The sequence below is a fragment of the Nerophis ophidion genome, linkage group LG06 (genome assembly GCF_033978795.1).
Source record: "Nerophis ophidion isolate RoL-2023_Sa linkage group LG06, RoL_Noph_v1.0, whole genome shotgun sequence".
Lineage (NCBI taxonomy): Eukaryota > Metazoa > Chordata > Actinopteri > Syngnathiformes > Syngnathidae > Nerophis > Nerophis ophidion.
This window is the reverse complement of record NC_084616.1, coordinates 70582027-70605402: the sequence shown is the minus strand read 5'-3', so window position 1 is coordinate 70605402 and position 23376 is coordinate 70582027. Positions and strand designations below refer to the sequence as shown.

The window sequence follows — 23376 nt, the reverse complement described above, 5'->3', positions numbered from 1 at the left end:
CACATTAAGGTACGGGCCGCAAAATAATGTCTTGCGGGCTGCAATTGGCCCGCGGGCCGGGTGTTTGAGACCCCTGATCTAATCTAATCTAATCTAATCTAATCTAATCTAATCTAATCTAATCTAATCTAATCTAATCTAATCTAATCAATCAATCAATCAAAAAACAAAATTAAAACTTTTCAAATATTTTTTAATAGTAAAAAATGCCACAATTGTCTATAAAATGAGTAACAGCCCAAATTCCTACATTGTTGACGAAAGCTCGACGCGTTCAATCCATTTTGGTGCTCCTCGCGCGCTGTACTTTTGCCATGACGTCACCACTCCAAACACGGAAGTGAAAGCGGCAAACATGTCGACGGCAAGTTGCGTCTACAAACCCGTGAGTCATGTTATATTCGACATGGATGGATTGTTATTAGGTACTCTACACAACTCTTTCACAACTGTAGCATTTCTCTCACTTTAACAACCACACAGAAACAGTCATGTAATATTTTTGAACAACGTTTTGGACCACTTTAGTACGTTATTTTTTTTGTGTGAACGTTCCTTCAACTACTTTGCTGGCACTGCAGGACTAACATGGAGTTGATTTGATTCATTTAAATAATGTAACGTACACGGTTTGTTTTATATATTGTATATATTTGTATTTTAGTTGACCATTCGTGATTGGCCTGTTTGTCTGTCTACCTGTGTTGGCCCTGCGAAGAGGGCGACTTGTCCAGGGTGTACGCCGCCTTCCGCCCGATTGTAGGCACCAGCGACCCCAAAAGGGGATAAGCGGTAGAACATGGATGGATGGATTGTTTTTTTTGTTTATGAAACTTGCACATTTCCCAGCCAAACAGTACTTCCTTGTTATTGATTGATTCAAACTTTTATTAGTAGATTGCACAGTTCAGTACATATTCCGTACAATTGACCACTAAATGGTAACACCCGAATAAGTTTTTCAACTTGTTTAAGTCGGGGTCCACGTCAATCAATTCATGGTACAAATACAGTGGGGCAAAAAAGTATTTAGTGTTGCCAATCAACCTATCCCCAGGTGCATGTCTTTGGAAGTGGGAGGAAGCTAATTGTCTGTTCAATTTTCATATCCAGTCCAAATATTATCATTTTCTATGCATATGTTTTCATTTCAGACACAGAGCGACTGTACTCCGTGTCCTTCCAGCAAGTATGTGACCGTTTTGGGAAGCAGTACACATGGGGACTGAAGTCGAAAGTGATGGGCGCAAAAGCGTTGGATGCAGCTCAAATGATCCGGGACTCGTTGGAGCTTCCAATGACAGCCGAGGAACTTCTTGCTGAAAGCAGACAAATACAAGAGAGGATATTTCCCTCTGCTAAACTCATGCCAGGTATGTTCGAAAAATCCTATGTACTAACCGTATATTACCGTACTTCTCAAGGGTCAAATGGGACATCATTTTATAAACAGATATTTTAATAATTAGTTAAAAATGTCATAAATTAATTTACAATTGTAAATGTGTTATTAACTGTATCATTAATTAATTTAAAATCCATGTCATCATGTAATAATTTATTAATTATTTAGATATTTTCCTAAAGGCCTACTGAAACCCACTACTACCGACCACACAGTCTGATAGTTTATACATCAATGATGAAATCTTAACATAGCAAAACATGCCAATACGGCCGGTTTAGTTTACTAAATTGCAATTTTAAATTTCGCGCAAAGTATCCTGTTGAAAACGTCGCTGTATGATGACGCGTGCGCATGACGTCACGGATTGTAGCGGACATTTTGCTCCAGCACTGATCACAGCTATAAGTCGTCTGTTTTCATCGCATAATTTCACAGTATTCTGGACATCTGTGTTGCTGAATCTTTTGCAATTTGTTCAATTAATAATGGAGACGTCAAATAAGAAAGATGTAGGTTTGAAGCGGTGTATTGCGGCTGCCTTTAGCATCATAAACACAGCCGGTGTTTCCTTGTTTACATTCCCGAAGGTGAGCAGTCAAGCGAACATGGTTCTCTACCACACGTCAACCGGCAGGTTTCGGTGAACAAATTGTGGTAATAAGTCGGCTCTTACCGTAGACTTGTGCGGAGCTTGCGTCGTTCCTCGTGCCTCCTCCGACCGGCCGCCCCCGAACGTGGGATGCTTCCACCATGGAGGAGGGGAAAAAAAAGCTCAGCCCGGCCCGACCGACTGCCTTTGCTTCGCCTCGTCGAGAAACGTGGCTTCCCTCAGGGACACTGGCGGTCACCACACCCGTGGCCACACCTCTCCGACTTTCAGGTACGACTATATAATCTCACTAAAAAACTAGTACCACAATAAGCAGCTAAGGGATTTTCCAGAGTTATCCTAGTAAATGTGTCTAATAACATCTGAATCGCTCCCACTGCCCTGTCTTTTTATTTATTTATTTGTTAATTATTTTTTCTAGTCCTTCACTTTCACCATCCTCATCCTTGAATCTTTCATCCTCGCTCAAATTAATGGGAAAATCGTCGCTTTCTCGTTCCGAATCGCTCTCGCTGCTGGTGGCCATGATTGTAAACCAATGTGAGGATGTGAGGAGCTCCACAACCCGTGACGTCACGCGCACATCGTCTGCTACTTCCGGTACAGGCGAAGCTTATTTATTAGCGACCAAAAGTTGCGATCTTTATCGTCGATTTTCTCTACTGAATCCTTTCAGCAAAAAGATGGCAATATCGCGAAATGATCAAGTATGACACATAGAATGGACCTCCTATCCCCCTTTGAATAAGAAAATCTCACTTCAGTAGGCCTTTAAGTAATTGATTTAAAATCCATGTCATTATTTAATAGTTTTTTAATTATTTAAATATTTACTTAATATTTTAATTAAATATTGATTTCATGACCTAATTCATATTTAATTATTTATTTAGGTATTTCATAAACTTTTCATGAATTTATTTTATCCGTCAAACTCACCCACCAAAATCAGTAGGCAGGGCTATCAATCCATTCATTTTCTTCCGCTTATTCCTTTTGGGGTCGCTGTTGCCTATCTCAGCTACAATCGGGCGGAAGGCGGCGTACACCCTGGACAAGTCGCCACCTTATTGCAGGGCCAACATAGATAGACAGACACCATTCACACTCACATTCACACACTAGGGCCAATTTAGTGTTGCCAATCAACCTATCCCCAGGTGCATGTCTTTTGAAGTGGGAGGAAGCCGGAGTACCACGCATTTACGGGTAGGACATGCAAACTCCACATGGAAAGATCCCGAGCCCGGGATTGAACCCTGACTGCTCAGGACCTTCGTATTGTGAGGCAGACGCACTAACCCCTCTGCCTCCTTGAAGCCCAGGGCTAACACTGATTTAGTCCATGCATGTCAACATTTGTATTTCACAAAAGAGGAAATTTCCCAGGAAAATGGGGCTTTTCATTTCCATCACCAAATCACAGTTAAATAAATTTAACAAATATTACATGTCTTACACTGTATTTTAGCCATCTTTCACACAAGAGACTCAGTCAGTTTTCATGCACAAAATTAGTCTTGATTACCCAAATAACTTAGTTTGAAATAAGCTTTCTACAACTGTTGGAAACATCTTAAGCAGGATGGGGTTTTTAAAGATCGGAAAAACACATCTCGATTATGCGGTCGGAAACGAGTTCTCCTAAAGCTGTGGTACTTGAATCTTACCAAGCAGAATTCAAACTCTCCTTCATGGGCTCTGCTCACCCCTCCTTTCTCTAAATCCTGTCGGTGGATCTGGAGGTGTTGACTGCCCAGAAGACAAATGATTTTGTCTTTTTTTTTTTTTTTCGGGGCGGTATAGCTCGGTTGGTGGAGCGGCCGTGCCAGCAACTTGAGGCTTGCAGGTTCAATCCCCGCTTCCACCATCCTAGTCACTGCCGTTGTGTCCTTGGGCAAGACACTTTACCCACCTGCTCCCAGTGCCACCCACACTGGTTTAAATGTAAAAATTAGATATTGGATTTCACTATGTAAAGCGCTTTGAGTCACTAGAGAAAAAGCGCTATATAAATATACTTCACTTTTTAGCTTTTATTACCAATTTTCTGCGAAGAACGGGACCCAAGTATTTCCTCCGTGCACACACGTCTGCCTTATGTGCTTCACACCTAGACTCACAGCACTTGTTCATTTTCCGCCAATACGGTGTTTTCACAGACCATGGGAGAAATGATCACCATAACACACAGACATACACATTAACACAAGACGTACGCACGGTGTTGTTTGGAGTGGAGGCAGCGTGTTCGCACTGTGGATGTACTTGAATATATTCAAGATATAGCAGACAGCGATCTTCTTCACAATTTAAGTTGACACTGGCGGCTTGAAGCAAGTATATCGTCAGCTAACTTTTCGTCACGGACTTGGCGCGACAGAATCCAAACCGAGTCTCTAAACATGAGTAAGGGCTATAATAACACCAAAAATAACTGCTAGTTTTATTGCCAATCGTTTTTATTAAAGACCGAGCGACTAAAAGGATTGGCGAAATCTCTAAAAGAAAAAAAAAATCCTCAACAATGTACATTTTACAATAAGCAGCAACAGTTTAAAAATAGAACAAAACGGTATTATGTAAGAAAAAATATGTCAATACTGTACTTAATAATAACAGATTTGTTTTAAATGTATATTCACATTTTTTTCCTTTTTAAAGAATAAATGCATCATAACAAATCACCTCCACAGGTTTTTTTGCAATTAAGGGGAAATATAATCGCTATCAAAATAAAATCTGTTCAATAAAATTTTTGTCATATTTCTATTTTTTTTTTTGTTCGGAAGAATTACAAAGCAAGATTCATTTCATGAAGTCACTTGTTGCTGGTCATATGGACAAAGATAAGACCTTCTGGAGGAAAGTTGTTTTGGTCAGATGAAACAAAAATCGAGTTGTATGATCAAAATACCCAGCAATATGTTTGGAGGAGAAAAAGTGAGGCCTTTAATCACAAGAACACCATACCTACCGTCAAGAATGGCGGTGGTAGTATTATGCTCTGGGCCTGTTTTGCTGCCAAAGGAACTGGTACTTTACAGAAAGTAAATGGGACAATGAAAAAGTAAGATTACCTTCAAATTCCTCAGGACAACCTTAAGTCATCAGCCCGGATGTTGGGTCTTGGGTGCAGTTGGGTGTTCCAAAAGGACAATGAACCCAAATACATGTCAAAAGTGGTAAAGGAATGGCTAAATCAGGCTAGAATTAAGGTTTTAGAATGGCCTTCCTAAAGTCCTAACTTAAACCCCATTGAGATGATGTGGACAATGTTGAAGAAACAAGTCCATGTCAGAAAAACTGCAAATTTGGCTGAACTGCACCAATTTAGTCAAGAGGAGTGGTCAAAAATTCAACCAGAAGCTTGTGGATGGCTACCAAAAGCGTCTTTTTGCTGTGAAACTTGCCAAGGGACATGTAACCAAATATTAACATTGCTGTATGAATACTTTTGACCCAGCAGATTTGGTCACATTTTCAGTAGACCCATAATAAATTCATAAAAGAACCAACTTCATGAATGTTTTTTGTGACGTACAAGAATGTGCTCCAATCACTCTATCATAGGGCTGGGTGATATTGGCTTTTATTAATATCACGATATTTTTATGCCATATCGCGATATACGATATGTATCTCGATATTTTTCCTTAGCCTTGAATAAACACTTGATGCATATAATCACAGCAGTATGATGATTCTATGTGTCTACATTAAAACATTCTTCTTCATACGGCATTAATATGTGCTACTTTTAAACTTTCATGCAGAGAGGGAAATCACAACTAAGTCAATCGACCAAAAGTATTTATTAAATACTCTTCCGCCCGAATGCAGTTGAGATAGGCTCCAGCATCCCCCGCGACCCCAAACTGGACAAGCAGTAGAAAATGGATGGATGGGCTTTAAAACAATCTATTAACATGACGCTTTAAACACAGAAGCAAAGATTCAAGATTGTTTATTGTCATATGCACAGTTAAACAGACAGTTTTCCATACCATGAAAATCTTACTTTGCTAGTGGCATAATTAGAGTATTACCATCTTTGCTTCAAACTTGGCTATCCATCCATCCATCCATCCATTTCTACCTCTTATTCCCTTTTGGGGTTGCGGGGTGCGCTGGCGCCTATCTCAGCTACAATCGGGCGGAAGGCTAAACAATTAAATATCAGTCAGTCAGATTGACAGGTATAATTGTTGATTAGCTCGCCTGTTGTGCACATATATGTATACGTAAATGCTCACACACTTGTTGCCAATTATTAACGTACTCTAAACGGCCCACGTAGCGCAAATGAAATAGCTGAATTTTTTAACAAATTCCTACAATATGTGTTTAATATTTAACAATGTGTGTACCACCTGCTACATGTTTTATCTGAGTAGTTTTAGCCATCGTATTGTTTTTACTATTTAATGATTGTATTTCTCTTAATGGCAGACAAAGAGTTGGCAAACATAAATTATGAAGCATTTAATACAATGTCAATAAAGCTTTCTATTTTATTCCAACCTAATACTAGATTATGGCAGGCTATGTGGAATATACACTTGTAAATTGATCTTTAAATGCAATAACAATAACCCGATGTGTTTAATGCCTTTTAATTACCATGAATTGATTAACGTGGACCCCGACTTAAACAAGTTGATTTAGTGGTCAATTGTATGGAATATGTACTGAACTGTGCAATCTACTAATAAAAGTTTCAATCAATAAATCAATTTAAATTTAACTAGGGCTGGGCGATATGGCCTTTTTTTAATATCTCGATATTTTTAGGCCATATCGCGATATACGATATATATCTCGATATTTTGCCTTAGCCTTGAATTAACACTTGATTCATAAAATCACAGCAGTATGATGATTCTATGTGTCTACATTAAAACATTCTTGTTTATACTGCATTAACATATTATCATTTTAAACTTTCATGCAGAGAAGGAAATCACAACTAAGTCAATTGACCAAAACTGTATTTATTAAACAGTTATTAGCGGGTGACTTTTCAAATGATGCTACATATAAGCAGTAATGCTACTTTTGGTAGAAACGCTTGTGCCCCACACTTGACAAATTAAAGTTGTCTATTCGACATCTTCCCGCTTGAAGCCGAACCACCGCCAGACGATGGACCCCCTGCTGTTTTTCTTGGAAATTAATTCTTCCTTCATTTGTTACCAGATCCGCATCTTCTTTCTCTTGTATTACCACTCACACGAATTCGCTAGCATCGCAGCTAATGTTACCCATGCTGCTACCTCTCTGCTCCGCGAGAGCGTATACATATGTGACGTATGACCTGACAGTATGTGACGTATGTAAGAAGGTGCGCGTGTGTTTGTGAGGAGACACAAGAAGGAGTGGGAAGTGTGTAATGCCCGCAGCTAAAAGCAACTGCGTGAGAACGTATACTCGAATATCACGATATAGTCATTTTCTATATCGCGTATATCGATATATCGCCCAGCCCTAATTTGAACCTTTTAAAATTGTTATTTTAGTGCAAAAGGAAACATATATTTAATGTTTCATAAAATGTTGTAGTAAAACAAAGCCAATATTACATTTTGGGGGGCTTTCGTAACCCATTTCAAAGTGGTTCTATTATTTACGTACCAAATAAATTATTGTGATATTTATTGGTATAGCAGGAGGCTACAATATATATTGCGACATAGATTTTAAGCCATATCTCCCAATACCAGTAGAAATCGGTTTATTGTTTGAAAACGTGATCACAGATGCATTCCTTTTCCAGGAAAGTATTATTGCAAACATCAATGAGTCTGAATCAGATTGCTTTTGTTCTGAAAAGGTGTGGAGAGGCTGATGAACCACTTAAAGAAACACGGGGTCCCCATTGCTGTTGCGACCAGCTCAGCAGGTGCGACCTTCCAATTGAAGACGAGCCAGCACAAAGCCTTCTTCGCTTTGTTTGACCACATTGTTCTTGGAGACGATTCCGAGGTGAAGAATTCCAAGCCCAAGCCGGACTCTTTCCTTGTTTGTGCCAGCAGATTCAAGCCCCCTGCTTCTCCAGATTCTGTGAGCAAACATTTATTTATTATTTATATACTTATATTTAGAGTTGTAGGATTTAAAGGGGAACGTTATCACAATTTTTGAAGGGTTAAAACCAATAAAAATCAGTTCCCAGAGGCTTATTTTATTTTTTGAAGTTTTTCTAAAAATTTTACCCATCACGCAATATCCCGAAAAAACGGCTTCAAAGTGCCTGATTTAACCGTCGTTATATCCATCCGTCCATTATCCTGTGACGTCACAGCGTGACCACACAGAAACAAACATGGCAGATAGCACAGAAATGTATAGCTATACTAGCTCGGATTCAGACTTGGATTTCAGCGGCGTAAGCGATTCAACAGATTACGCATGCATTGAAACGGATGGTTGGAGTGTGGAGGCAGGTACCGAAAACGAAATTAAAGAAGAAACAGAAGCTTTTGAGCCATATCACGACAGACAGCGGCACGGGAGGAAGCACGGACGAATTCGGCGATCGCCTTCTAACCAACGATTGGTATGTGTTTGTTTGGCATTAAATGTGGGTGGAGGGAAAGGCTGGATGCAAATATAGCTACAAATTAGGCATAATGATGCAATATGTACATACAGCTAGCCTAAATAGCATGTTCGCATCGATTAGCTAGCAGTCATGCCGTGACCAAAAATGTCTGATTAGCACACTCCATATAAGTCAATAACATCAACAAAACTCACCTTTGTGATTTTGTTGACTTTATCGTTGGAAATGCATCTGCTTTGAGTGTCGCAGGATACCCACACATTCTTGCCATCTCTGTCGTAGCAAAGCTGTCGTCGGTACAGTGTGCAGAACAAATGAGGGACTTACGCATCTTTTGACCACTGGTGCAGCCTGAATCCGTCTCTGTTCGTGTTGTTACACCCTCCGACAACACACCGACGAGGCATGATGTCTCCAAGGTACGGAAAACAGTCGAAAAAACGGAAAACAACAGAGCTGATTTGACTTGGTGTGTGTAATGTGTTTGAGAAAATGGCTCGTCGCTTCACGATGTGACGTCACGGGTGAAAGGTCATTGCTCCGACAGGCGAACAATTGAAAGGCGTTTCAATCGCCAAATTCACCCTTTTAGAGTTCGGAAATCGGTTAAAAAAACATATGGTCTTTTTTTCTGCAACATCAAGATATATATTGACGCTTACATCGGTCTGGTGATAATGTTCCCCTTTAAAGGTGCTGTTTGCAACTTCCTCACAGTAACATTTTTCAAAGCAAAAAATATAACAAGAACACCACGTTATGTTATCATTAGTGGTTTAACACAGGACATTTGTTTGACAATTGTCAATTGTTTTCACAACTACAAAGTTTATGTAATACAAATTTCTAACGGTCTGAAAAAAATGGTTGCTGTGTACAGCCATCACTCACCCGGTCTCGTCAACCCGTATGAGCAGTGAGCATGTGCACACATACAAAACCAAGAGAAGCTACAAACAATTTGCAGTCATGTTGTTCTGATAGAATATATATTCAATGACAGCTGAAAATTTTTATTTCCCCTCGGGGATTAATAAAGTATCTCTGATTCTGATTCTGGGCTAGCGCTACCTTCCGAAATTGCTATTATTTGCTAACAACACCTAAATCTGATGTGCGTTCATTTGTTACGTACGCACATCGTTACGTCATTACGTACGAGAAGCCGCAAGAGCGAGGGATATACTGTGTGGAATACATTGGAAAGTTTTTGCCCTGTCTAAATATTGCAACCAGCCCCTTTAAGGCCATGCATAAATTTACACTGTCAAGTTTGCGTTTTTAGCAATATTTGAATGGCAAAAATAGTAATACCCTTTTATTAAATATTATTTTTGTTAAACTAAAAGTTGTGTTTGAATAAGCTGATGTTTAAATCGGCACTACATATCTGCCAAAATTTGGCAGTGTGGCTCAGTTGGTAGAGCTGCCTTTTCAGCAACTTGAGGGTTCCTGGTTTGAATCCAGCTTTTACCATCGTAGTCGTGGCCACAGTTGTCTTTGGGCAAGAGGTTTCACCCATCTTGCTCCTGATGGGTTTCGGATAGTGCCTTGCATGGCAGCTACTGCCATCAGTGTGTGAATGTGTGTGAGAAGGGTGAATATGATGTATAACGGAAAGCGCTTTGGGTATTGTGCAGGTAGGGTTGTCCCGATCCGATATTTGGATCGGATCGGCTGCCGATATTTGCCAAAAAAAGCGTATCGGCAAGGCATAGGAAAATGCCGATCCAGATCCAGTTAAAAAAAAAAAAGGGTCCGTGTTTTCCAACGCACCAGTTTAAATAATACATTCCACTTTTCTGCTGCTCCCTAATTTTCGTTCCGCATTTTCCAGCACACCTTCAACACATCCACAGGTCTGTGTTCTAACCGTGATGACGGCCGTGTGAATTAAAAGTTATCGGTAAAAATGTCAGCGGTGTGGGATTATTTTACCATACAAAACAAAAAAGAGGAAGAGGTGGAGTGCAAGACATGCCACAATAAAGTCAAGCGTGGTGGTAAAGTTGTAAGACATTTTAATGACTCTTGAGAGTGAGAGGCGTTTTAGCACAGCCTCACTCATCATTGGTGAACACAGGAGCAGAATTTTCCGTAGAAAGGCTCAAGATTGCCCGGCAGATTCACTTTTTGTTCTTGCAACTCTCTAAAATATTAAAAGTGATATGCCTTTGAAACAAGTTCAAACTAAATATTATAGATGGGCGAGTGGCTGAGTGCAGCCAGGGCTTTGTTAATTTCAAACCACTTGGCCCACACAGCAGCTTACAGCATCCCTCTGGTGCAAGGTATAAATTGCTCAACATTCATTCATTTTTCCACTCTCTCCTTCGCCACCATCCCCACTTCACCCACTTTTCCCAATTTGAATTTTAGTTGCTGGTTACGTAATCATCACAGACTTCAAAGAGGCAGATGAAGCCCCCTGCAGGGCTTTCTTTAGATCACAAGTGCATGGAAAAGGGGTGGCTTGGAGCTTTGCTAACTCTTATATTGGCTTAATCAACAAGTTTCCTTTTTTTTATGGTTATTTTAAAGTGAAAGGCACTATTAAAATCCTGTTTTATGCAGCACAGTAATTTGGTGACATGAATACTTTGTTTCTATGTAATATACAATCAATAGACCATGTTCCAACAGCTAGAGGCTCCACAGGATAAAGCACAAACTTTCCTTTTGAAATATGAAAGACTGACATTACATTTCCATTCATATCATATTAAAAATGCACTCTTTATGGTATTACTGTTGAAGATAGAACATTACATTGAAGCAACTATTTGCAATAGTGGCATGTGGTCTATGGAGTAGCCAGACTTATTTTCCTCACCACAGGAAAAGCAATTCATATGCAGTCAAATATTTTTTCCCTTCAACTTTTTGCAACTAGGTCTGACACTCTGCTCTCTTCCCTCTTGCTGCTTTCGTGGTTGCACACTGAGAAGCTTTGTTGTTACTAAAACTTGTGCACTGTAAGACACTTGCTCAAAATTGAAATCGTTTAACATAAAAAAGTACAAGACGAAAGACCACCGACTAGCATATGTTACCTTTAGAAATGTATTATAATATGGTCCAGGTAATATGTATTGTTCCACAGTCACATTTATAGCCCATTTTCTGCGTATGTCTGCAAGCTATTCGTTAGTGAAGGTGTGCCTTTTAGATTGCAAATAAAACCCTCCTTGCCCTGCCCTCTTCAAAAGTATCAGATTATATATTTTGAAAATGTACACTGTCAAATACATACTCACCACTTATTTTTCAGACACAGTCCTAAATAATATTTTGTGTCTTTATTAAATACGTCAGGCAGCAGAGTGGAACAGGGGTTAGTGCATGTGCCTCACAATACAAAGGTCCTGAGTAGTCCTAAATTCAATCCGAGGCTCAGGCTCTTTCTGTGTGGGTTCCCTCCAGGTACTCTGGCTTCTTCCCACCTCCAAAGGGGATAGGTTGATTGGCAACACTAAATTGGTCCTAGTGTGTGAATGTGAGTGTGAATGTTGTCTGTCTATCTGTGTTGGCCCTGTGATGAGGTGGCAACTTGTCCAGGGTGTAACCCGCCTTCCGCCCCGTTGTAGCTGAGATAGGCACCAGCGCCCCCCCGTGACCCCAAAGGGAATAAGCGGTAGAAAATGGATGGATGGAACATCAGGTACTCTAAGGCCCACCATTCTCTCATTGATACAGAGCTGCATAGAAATCTGCTTTTACCAGCATGTATATCACTTCAAGTCGGTAATATTGTGTACGGTTATACCCCTTATATCATGGGTGTCAAACTCTGGCCCGCGGGCCAAATTTGGCCCTTGAGGCAATGTCAAATTAACATTAGAGCTTGCCCGCCGCTGTAGCACCGCATTCACCGCTAATACTCTTACTCGCCAACCCTCCCGATTTTCCCGGAAGACTCCCAAAGTACAGTGCTCCTCCCAAATTTCATCCCGGACAACAATATTGGGGGTGGGCCTTAAAGGCATTGCCTTTGGCGTTCTCTACAACCTGTCGCCACGTCCATTTGTCCTCCATACAAACAGCGTGCCGTCCCTGTCACATAATATATGCGGCTTATACACTCACTCAAGTTTATGCAAGGCATACTTGGTCAACAGCCATACAGGTCACACTGAGGGTGGCCGTATAAACAACTTTAACATTGTTACAAGTATGCGCCACACTGTGAACCCACACCAAACAAGAATGACAAACACATTTCGGGAGAACATCCACACCGTAACACAACATAAACACAACAGAACAAATACCCAGTATCCCTTGGGTGGCCGTGCGCAACCCGAGGGTCACTGGTTCAAATCCCACCTAGAACCAACCTCGTCACGTCCGTTGTGTCCTGAGCAAGACACTTCACCCTTGCTCCTGATGGGTGCTGGTTGGCGCCTTGCATGGCAGCTCCCTCCATCAGTGTGTGAATGTGTGTGTGAATGGGTAAATGTGGAAGTAGTGTCAAAGCGCTTTGAGTACCTTGAAGGTAGAAACGCGCTATACAAGTACAACCCATTTATTTATTTAACACTAACTCTTCCGGGAAGCTACAATATACAACCCCCGCTATCACCAACCCCCGCTATCACCAAACCCCGCTGCCGAAAAGAGGCATTCAATTTTTATTAAAATTTTGATATGCCATTTATATTTTTTGATTATTATTATTATTTGAAACAACTTGATTTTGCATGTCACTATAAAGTTATATAAGCCTTGCTTGTTCAATATTCAATGCAAAACTTGTTTGGGTCCCTATTAAAAGGTTAATTTGTTCAACCTCGGCCCACGGCTTTGTTCGGTTTTAAATTTTGGCCCACTCTGTATTTGACTTTGACACCCCTGCCTTATATACAGTAGTAGATATCATCAATAGATAATAACATATTTTTTTACCACTTTGTAGTTTTAGTTTTTCATCACATACACAGCTACTCCCCCTCCGTTCTTGTTGTTTCTGTTGATATAATTGAATTGTTCCAAAAACGGCTTCATATTATTGTAGTTTGTATACAAACATCTGCTGTTTAAATGAATAATCGACAGTTTGTTGTCGATTTAATGTTTCCATTATATTGTTCGTCTGTATAATAAAAACACGTATTCCTGGTATGAAATAAAACACATGTATCTGGATCTTTATCCTTATCTAATTCCAGACTCTTGTTATCTATGCTGCTGAATGTTCTCAGTTCCATATATTCATGTTTAAGTATCTTTTATGTTGCCCTATGAATGTTCATAAGTGTAGATGAATGTGCACCTGAATAAATATCTGCCTGTTCGTTTTTTGTTGTTTTGGTTGCTCTTGATTCTAAAATTCGTCTGGTTCTAGTATTCGTTCAGATCCCTGACAACTAAAAGTCTTGCTTCTGGACTCCCATTCAGTTTGATGTAGATTTGGCAGCTGGTGCTCCCAAGTTCCCTGAATGTTCCCCCGTTTCCTTAGTCACATGCTTTCTTGGCGATTTCAGCATTGCGTTTAGAGAGGTGCTCGTTCATATACACATTTGTTCCCTTCAGCTTTTTTCCCTGTGTCAGCAATTGCACTTTGGATTTCCTGTTGGCAAGCTTCAAAATGATGACTGGCATGGTGTTGTTGCCTCTTCTATTCAGTGAAAAGCAAGCATCAATGGTGTTAATATCGACAACATTGCAGAAAGTTGAGCACTTGTTGCTTTGTTGAAGCAGCGTCCATGTCGTGTGGTTCTCTTCTGTAGTCAACTGCTCTTGCATAGAATCGAGGATTAATACGCAGCCCTGCAGTGATAATGTAATTCTGTCGTGTAAACTGATCAGTTTCCTCTTTGAAATTTTCCAAAACACTGATATTCTCCAGATTAGTGATACCTTGTTGTCTGGCATTGAGCTGTTGTCTCAATGCAGCCATCTCCTCCCTGAAGTTATTGAAATCAGTGTTATTTAGTTGCATCTGTTGGCACATGCTTCTATCTCCAGTTTGATTTTCTACACAACACTGCTGTGGTTCCAATGGATGTTGTCTTGATGCTTGGCATTCTCCTCTTTTGGTTTCTCCACCTCCAGTCACGGTCAGGGCGCATTCCATTGCGTCCTCATCTGTGCCTCATGACGAGCGTACCGCGAGTCACGCCCACATGCGCTCTCTCAGCTGACAGCACGCTCGGACATGCCCCTTCTCACGCTGAGAGCAGCACGCCCACGCAGCTACAAGCCTGCAGACGATTGCCTTTCCACACACTTGGAATTAATGAAGGTGAGCTGCTTAAAAGACCATTGGACCCAGGGATCCTCGCAGGAACTTAGTTTCTCCTATAGTGAACCTGTTTTCCTCCTGTTTTCCCTGGACTTCCACTGCCTCCCTCGTTCCTCGCTCGCCCCTGGACTCTGACGCCTCTCTCTCGCCCCTGATCCTGCCTGCCCAATGGACTTCATCGTTCCTTCGCTGTCGTCAACACTTTGGTAACACACACTTCAGTTAATCTACACACATAGTCACACGCATACACTCTTGGATTTTGTCACACTCCATTATATAGTTCAGTAGTCCATCCATTTTCTACCGCTTATTCCCTTTTGGGGTCGCGGGGGGCGCTGGCGCCTATCTCAGCTACAATCGGGCGGAAGGGGGGTACACCCTGGACAAGTCGCCACCTCATCACAGGGCCAACACAGATAGACAGACAACATTCACACTCACATTCACACACTAGGGCCAATTTAGTGTTGCCACTCAACCTATCCCCAGGTGCATGTCTTTGGAGGTGGGAGGAAGCCGGACAGAAAGATCCCGAGCCTGGATTTGAACCCAGGATTGCAGGACCTTCGTATTGTGAGGCAGGCGCACTAACCCCTCTGCCACCGTGAAGCCTCTTTTTTATGTCCATTAAGATAAGTTCAGTAGTATTCCATCCATCCATCCATCATCTTCCGCTTATCCGAGGTCGGGTCAAGTAGGGAAACCCAGACTTCCCTCTCCTCAGCCACTTCGTCTAGCTCTTCCCGGGGGATCCCGAGGCGTTCCCAGGCCAGCCAGTTCAGTAGTATTGTTTATTATTATTATATATACATTGACTATATATATAATACATTTTTAAACATTACTGCCACCTGGTGTCAGTCTGCCGTCATCTCCACTTAGTAAACACAACACCTTCCGTTTTAATGCTGTGGTGTCTTCACTGAGAATCTTCATTTCTTCTTTGGATTTTGTAAATTTCATCATATCATTATGAGATTATTTTCTGTATTCGACCATCTGTTCTTGGAGATCTGCAACATCTTTTTGTACACCTGTTCCTGGATATTGTTGACATCGCTTCGTGTCTTATTTACAGTGTTTTGTAGAGTTCCCATTAACACTTTTAAGTCCGGTTCCACGTCTGGTAACACTGTATTGCACTGTCGACGACTCCCTGTCGTGCTCATGGTTGTTTAGCAGCGTAGTAAAGCCGTTGGTGTTGGTAAATGGCAAATGGGTTGTACTTGTATAGCGCTTTTCTACCCCTTTTTAAGGAGCCCAAAGCGCTTTGACAGTATTTCCACATTCACCCATTCACACACACATTCACACACTGACGGCGGGAGCTGCCATGGCCGCTCACCAGGACCCATCAAGAGCAAGGGTGAAGTGTCTTGCCCAAGGACACATCAGACGTGATTAGGATGGTAGAGGGTGGGGATTGAACCAGTAACCCTCAGATTGCTGGCACAGCCACTCTAGCAACTTCGCCACGGCGTCCCCGTGTTGTCAGTTTCCGCAGCAAGCAGCAGTTCTATGGTTTTATTTTACGCACTTTTCATTGGCCAGAACTGCATCAGCCCTTTTTTTGGATCCTTGAATGGGTGAATTAAAAAAAACAATAAGGTGCATATGTAATTGAATACATATATATAAATAATATATAAATATATAAAATAAATAAATAGATTACTGTACGGATAAAAATACTGCACTTTTTCACATGCGTCCACGTTTATGGATGTATGTTTTATTGTCTTTTCTATTCCAGCGAGTTAATCCATTTTGGGGGGAGTTGAGGGGATAATTTAATTATGATGTGTTCAAGATTCTTACGACCTGAGGAAAGAAGCTGTTACAGAACCTGGAGGTTTTGCTTCGGAAGCTGCGGAACCTCTTTCTAGAGTCCAGCAGTGAAAACAGTCCTTGGTGGGGGTGGGAGGAGTCTTTGCAGATTTTCTGAGCCCTGGTCAGGCAGCGGCTTTTTGCGATCTCCTGGATAGGAGCAAGAGGAGTCCTGATGATCTTTTCCGCCGTCCTCACCACTCTCTGGAGAGACTTCCAGTCTGAGGCATTGCAGGTTCCAGTCCAGACAGAGATGCTGTTGGTCAGCAGGCTCTCTATAGTGCCTCTGTAGAATGTGGTGTGAATGGGGGAAGGGAGCTGTAAATAACAATATTTACCTCTATTATCAACATTACAATCGCTTCAAATGCAACAATATTTGCTTGTAGAGCTTCTATTTGGGTATTTTTCACATACTCCAAAGGCCCAGGTTAATTTTAGGCTAAAAGAAAAAAAGCTCCATCGTTGTGCATAGTTTTCCATTTAAATATGTCAACCTTGCTCTGACTGGTGATTAGCTGTGATCTTCCGTCATTAACCTGGACACCGCATCTCACCCTAAGTCAATGTGTTAAATGTGTCTCAATTGCCCATGTAGCGTATAATGTGGTTCCTCTAATAACTGTTATCAACACTGGCTATTATTTATCTGCAATGGATGGATGGCTATTATTTTTCCTCTCTGCTATAGAGAACAGAGATGGTGATATGTTACACATTACTTTGCTTGAGCCTACCCCCTTGCCTTCAGGTTCATTTGGGACATGTTGTGGACAATCTGTCACTGCCGCTTACTCTCTCGCCGCTGCTTGCTGTACACGCGTGATGCACACTGTTTTTTTTCCAGGCTCACAACACTGCAGAGTGGTGATTTGTGTGGAGCAAAGATGTAGGCATTGAGTGTAGTGCTCGCTAACACTTCACAGCTAATGACGGCGTCCATAACAGCTGTAATTTTCCGCTTCAATGGACGTTTTAGGCACAACTGGTGTGCATTGTACTGACTGTTTTTTAAAACATAGTTCAATCTTGATTGCGCTACATTGCTCGATAAAAGTGGCAAAATATAGTACAGTGCTCGAAAACCAAGGCATATTTTTGATAAAGCTTTTTGCCTGGAACCAAGGCATATGAAATTTGAGGTACCATTGTATTATTTCTTTTTCAAATCGTGCCTTTTTAGCTGTCTGCTTATGCAGCTAATTGTTGAGGGTAAGTGTATATGCCACAGTCAAATCAAGGCTACAACAATGCCACATTCAGTTCAGCAGAAATTCTCCCTAGAACTTTTAGTCCGTTTATATACACAAAGTGATTGAGCTACTCATAAAAAAGAACAATTGTATTATTCATTTTCTACAACAATTACAGGAGTAATTTAAATAAGTCAGCTATCTGTTGTTCACTCTAGCTCAGTCTTTGAGACCAATGGTTCTGGTCAGTATGCTAAGATAGGCACTATGTACGTGAAGTGAATTGCAAAATTCTACCAATATTTACTTCAGGAAAAGGGAAACATGGATTTCAGAAAGTGTGGTGGTTGGATTTGAACTTGAGTACAGCAGGCATGTTTTGAAGGTTTAGATGCATATTTTTGATTATTTAAGAATGCGAAATGAAATACTTTAGTGCAAAATAATGATAAAAGGAAAGAAGGAAATACTACTAAAGGAAACACATAATCAATCAATCAATCAATCAATCAATCAATGTTTACTAGTGTCTCAAAGGGCTGCACAAACCACAACACAAACCACTACGACATCCTCGGTAGGCCCACATAAGGGAAATGAAAACTCACACCCACTGGGACGTCGGTGACAATGATGACTATGAGAACCTTGGAGAGGACGAAAGCAATGGATGTCGAGCGGGTTTAACATGATACTGTGAAAGTTCAATTCATAATGGATCCAACACAGCCGTGAGAGTCCAGTCCGAAGCGGATCCAACACAGCAGCGAGAGTCCAGTCCAAAGCGGATCCAACACAGCCGCGAGAGTCCCGCTCACAGCGGAGCCAGCAGGAAAACATCCCAAGCGGAGGCGGATCAGCAGCGCAGAGATGTTCCCAGCCGATACACAGGCGAGCGGTCCATTCTGGGTCCCGACTCTGGACAGCCAGTACGTCATCCATGGCCACCGGATCGGACCGGACCCCCTCCACAAGGGAGAGTGGGACATAGGAGAAAAAGAAAAGAAACGGCAGATCAACTGGTGTAAAAAGGGAGTCTAAAGGCTGTAGTGTACTCGCTATTTTTTTCTGGGTTGAAGAGTGTCAAAAAGAGTTATTTATCCGTATTCTACATCAAGATTGTGATACGTACTGAGAGGTGTATCTGGTAAGGCAACTACGTTTGTTATTCAATTTCCATGAAGCACCCATTTATTAATAGACATTTGACAAGTTATAGCTTTTTTGTCAACGGGGACAATCATTAGAAAATGGATAGCAGTGCATGGTAAACAAAAAAAAACTATAATCTGCTCTTTTCCTGGTCCGATATTATGTACTGTACTCAACCTGTAATCTTACAAAAGCAGTGTTTGAAAAAGATTATGATCTCATTCACCAGTTTAACAGCAACGCAGGAATTGTTATTAAACTATTTATATCTCAAATATCTTCTCTCTTAGTCTGTGAATGATTGCGACTCGTTATTATTTCACATCCGACAGCTCATTGGTCAAGATGCTCAGAAGGCAGTGTCAGAAAGTCAATCAATGATCTTGTGGTTGGTCTAAAGCAGGGGTAGGGAACTTATGGCTCTAGAGCCAGATGTGGCTCTTTTGATGACTGCACCTGGCTCTCGGATAAATCTTAGCTGACATTGCTTAACACGGTAAGTAATGAATAATTCCACTGGTAATCACATTGTCAAAAATAACATTCAAGATATAAAACATTCTCATGCATTTTAATCCATCCATCCGGTTTCTACCGCACCCGTTCAAAAAGTCGCATTAATGGTAAGAAGTATTTTATTTATTGTTAGTTAGCTTCAGAACAACAATGTTATTAAAAAGAATAAGAGACTTATTGTACTCTAAAAATGTTGGTCTTACTTAAAGATGCACGCATTTAGTTGTATTCAGTCTTAAAAAAATAATGATATGGCTCTCACGGAAATACTTTTTAAAATATTTGTCTTGTATGTCCCTCTCAGCCAAAAAGGTTCCCACCCCTGGTCTAAAGGAACATACTTCATTCTGAACGGCAGGTTTTTGATATTGTGTCCGTGCAAATATGCTTGTCATTTCATATTTTATTTTAGATCCAATGTTTATTAGATCATATTGGCTCTATAACAAATTGTTGTTGCAGAAAATTAAGTCAACACAAAAAATTGAATAAGTGAGTCTCTAGCCGCCACACGCACCCATCTTAACTGTAATGAAGTCAAAAACAGAAAAAAAAAAACTTTTTGTGTGTTTACTTTTTCTTCATTGTTCTTTTTGCGATAAAATATTTATACATATATTGGGCCGAACAGTTGGTTATGTGTATAGTTATGTGTATAGGAAAAAAATATTGAGTGTTTGGTTTGCGGCTTGTTGTGTTGTTACACAGTCGATATGTGTCCATGCACTAGTTTAGTCCGATTTGTCTAATCCGATCTTGTGTGTTTTTTGAAAAGTCGGACTAGTAAACGCGGATTATGCGATTGGAAACTCTTAAGGGGTTGTGTGTGGCCGAAGAGGATCTTTCGTGTCGTGCATTTGCCAGTCTCAACGCGCGGAATAAAACCCGGAACCAGATACCATTCGATACACACAAAGCAATAGTTGTAATGAAGAGGAGACTGTTTATTTGCTTCACAAATTAAATGAACAGAACATTCTGAAGTGCATCGATGGTAGAAAAAAAGAAACAGGGATTTATTTATGAAGGTAGCTATGAATATGCAAAATGTCGGCTTAATTCGGACTCCCAAACAAAATACGAATGAGATGAAAGATAATGAAGCAGGTATATTAAAGGCAAAACAAAATGGCAGGATAGTCCAGAACAATAACAACCCATCCATCCATCCATCCATTTTCTACCGCTTATTCCCTTTTGGGGTCGCGGGGGGCGCTGGCGCCTATCTCAGCCACAGTCGGGCGGAAGGCGGGGTACACCCTGGACAAGTCGCCACCTCATCGCAGGGCCAACACCGATAGACAGACAACATTCAGACTCACATTCACACACTAGGTCCAATTTAGTGTTGCCAATCAACCTATCCCCAGGTGCATGTCTTTGGAGGTGGGAGGAAGCCGGAGTACTCGGAGGGAACCCACGCATTCACGGGGAGAACATGCAAACCCCACACAGAAAGATCCCGAGCCTGGATTTGAACCCAGGACTGCAGGACCTTCGTATTGTGAGGCAGACGGACTAACCCCTCTTCCACCGTGAAGCCCACAATAGCAACCTTCCTTTGGATATCAGAGTGGGCACGAACAGTCTTTTCCTTTGAATTTAAAACTCCTTCCATCAGTCCACATAGCCCTTTGAATGAACTTTGAGACATTCAAAAGTTTTGTTTCCATGATTTTCTTCCAAAAATTCCTTCAAAAAAACTCTTCCGCCGCCTTTCATTGCATTTGACCCAATATTTTCTTAGTATTAGCATCATGCCCGTAGCACATTTTAAGAACATTTCTTGATGCTGTCTGCTATTAAGTGCAAGTTTAGCCGTTAGAGACGTAATATTTGTAATCTGTGCCAATATTTCAGCGATAATTAGTTAAAACAAGTTGTAATGATCTGCAAATCTTAAAAAGTAATTCAGTTATCCGGCTAAAATTAGATCAGTGGCCCCCAGTGTACATGATGCACATGGCGTTTGACCAATAAATGGTAAATGGTAAATGGGTTGTACTTGTATAGCGCTTTTCTACCCCTTTTTAAGGAGCCAAAAGCTCTTTGACAGTATTTCCACATTCGCCCATTCACACACACATTCACACACTGACGGCGGGAGCTGCCATGCACTGCGCTCACCAGGGCCCATCAGGAGCAAGGGTGAAGTGTCTTGCCAAAGGACACAACGGACGTGACTAGGATTGTAGAAGGTGGGTATTGAACCAGTAACCCTCAGATTACTGGCACAGCCGCTCTACCTACTTCGCCACTCCGTCCCCCAATAGTCGCATTTGTGTGCATGGACACTTGGACTTCACAAGTAGGTGTAAAAATTAAAAAACTCAACTTTTTGAGAAATCGGACTAATTTAATGTGTGATTGATGCTTGATTAGCACGAAACGTTTGCACATCAATAAAAAAAATTCTTAAGTAGTTTTGTTTATTTACACTAACATAGCTCTCTGGTGCCCCAATTGTTCACAACCCACTTTCACAAACGTCTTCTCTTCCGTTTCAGTAAAAAAGTTAACTCGATTATATATATATATTTTTTTTTACCCGCAATTAACGTGCATACATTTTATGTGATCTTCGGTCCATCCCCTACTGTGAGAAAATGCATCTGTGCTACAGTTTATGTTGAGGCACAAGCGGGAATAAATATTTGGACAGAAACAAGGTACACTGGATGGCAAGCAAAGCTTCAAAGCTGAAAGTCGCTCTCCTGACAAAACTAAAGCTATTTCCATCCACTATCATCTTAAGCTGGAGCAATGACCACAACAGAACTGTATCCCCTGCTGCTGCAGCCTTTTGCATCCCACCAAAACCCCACATGCACCATCAAACATTTCATGAAGGTCTGAGAAGGTGCCCTGCATCGCACATGCGGTACTTGCTCCACTGCTCGGGTCCTAATAACAAAAATAACTTTCAAGAAAGAGTGAGAAAAAAAAAACACTAAAAGTGTGGGAAAAACGGAAATCGCACACAAAAGGTGTGGAGAAGAACTGTGGAGAAGAACAAGTAAACACTACACGGCAGCGCCGGAACAGAGCTACAGGAACAAGGAGTGTGAGTTGAGCCAGAGCACAGGAGATGAACACGACTAGAAGGGTGAAGCCTCAGGAATCAACTGGCGCCACGTAAATTGCCTGGAGAGCTCAAGTAGTCAGGAGGAACTAGGTATTAGGTGTGCACAAAGGTGGCTCCGCTCCGCAGCCCAAAAGCCAGGCACTGCAACAAAAAGCAGACAGGCTGCAATGTTTTTCAGGATGGAGAGAGTAGAAGTCACGCAGAAGGGATGGATCGAGGATACAGGATCTGGAGACCCATGAGCGTTTTAGGGACCGTACCCTTACTAAGTTGGCCAGATACTGAACGCCTAAACCTCACCTTCTGGAGTCTGAAATTGCCTTCACCTTAAAAGCTGGGTGACTACCGATCATACGCAGAGGAGGAGGAGGCGTACAGGAGGGAACAGCGGACAAAAGTTGGAGATGCAAACCACTGGATGTCGCTTGATGGATGGAGGCTGCTGGAGTTTATCTGCCGCAGGGCTAATGATCCTAGTGACCTTGAATGGCCCCACAAACCTGGGAGAAATCTTCCTGGAGGAGCCAGCCAATGGTAAGTGCCGAGAGGATAGCCATACCTCTTGTCCAGGTTGACAAGACCTATGTCCATAACCGCCAGGCTATGGTTCCAGGAAGTCATTCGGGACAAAATTGCTCTTGTATCCCGCCACACCGATAAACTAGGTGAATGTGCTGGTGGACAGATGGGATTGCAATCTCCAACTACTAGGAAAGAAAAAAAAGCGGATGGTAGCGACTTTAAAAGGAAGCATACCTGTGGCCGAGGAGATG

General features: G+C 41.4%; 1 protein-coding gene across 7 annotated transcripts in view; it reads left to right on the top strand.

The window, feature by feature from the left end:
- The first annotated feature begins 263 nt into the window (after positions 1-263).
- Positions 264-23376, top strand: part of pudp (pseudouridine 5'-phosphatase) — a 92604-nt gene continuing 69491 nt past the window's right edge. For 4 of the 7 annotated variants that reach the window (XR_009807282.1, XR_009807283.1, XM_061904750.1 and 1 more), the window contains exons 1-3: positions 323-425; positions 1155-1373; positions 7852-8081. Coding sequence is in view for 5 of the 7 variants with exons in the window: in XM_061904750.1 (XP_061760734.1) it covers positions 356-425; positions 1155-1373; positions 7852-8081 (519 nt within the window). In the remaining 2 variants the exon portion in view is untranslated. Of the gene's footprint in view, positions 426-1154; positions 1374-7851; positions 8082-14637; positions 16446-23376 lie in introns of those variants that run through there. The other 3 variants (XM_061904748.1, XM_061904751.1, XM_061904747.1) reach the window with 3 other exon arrangements.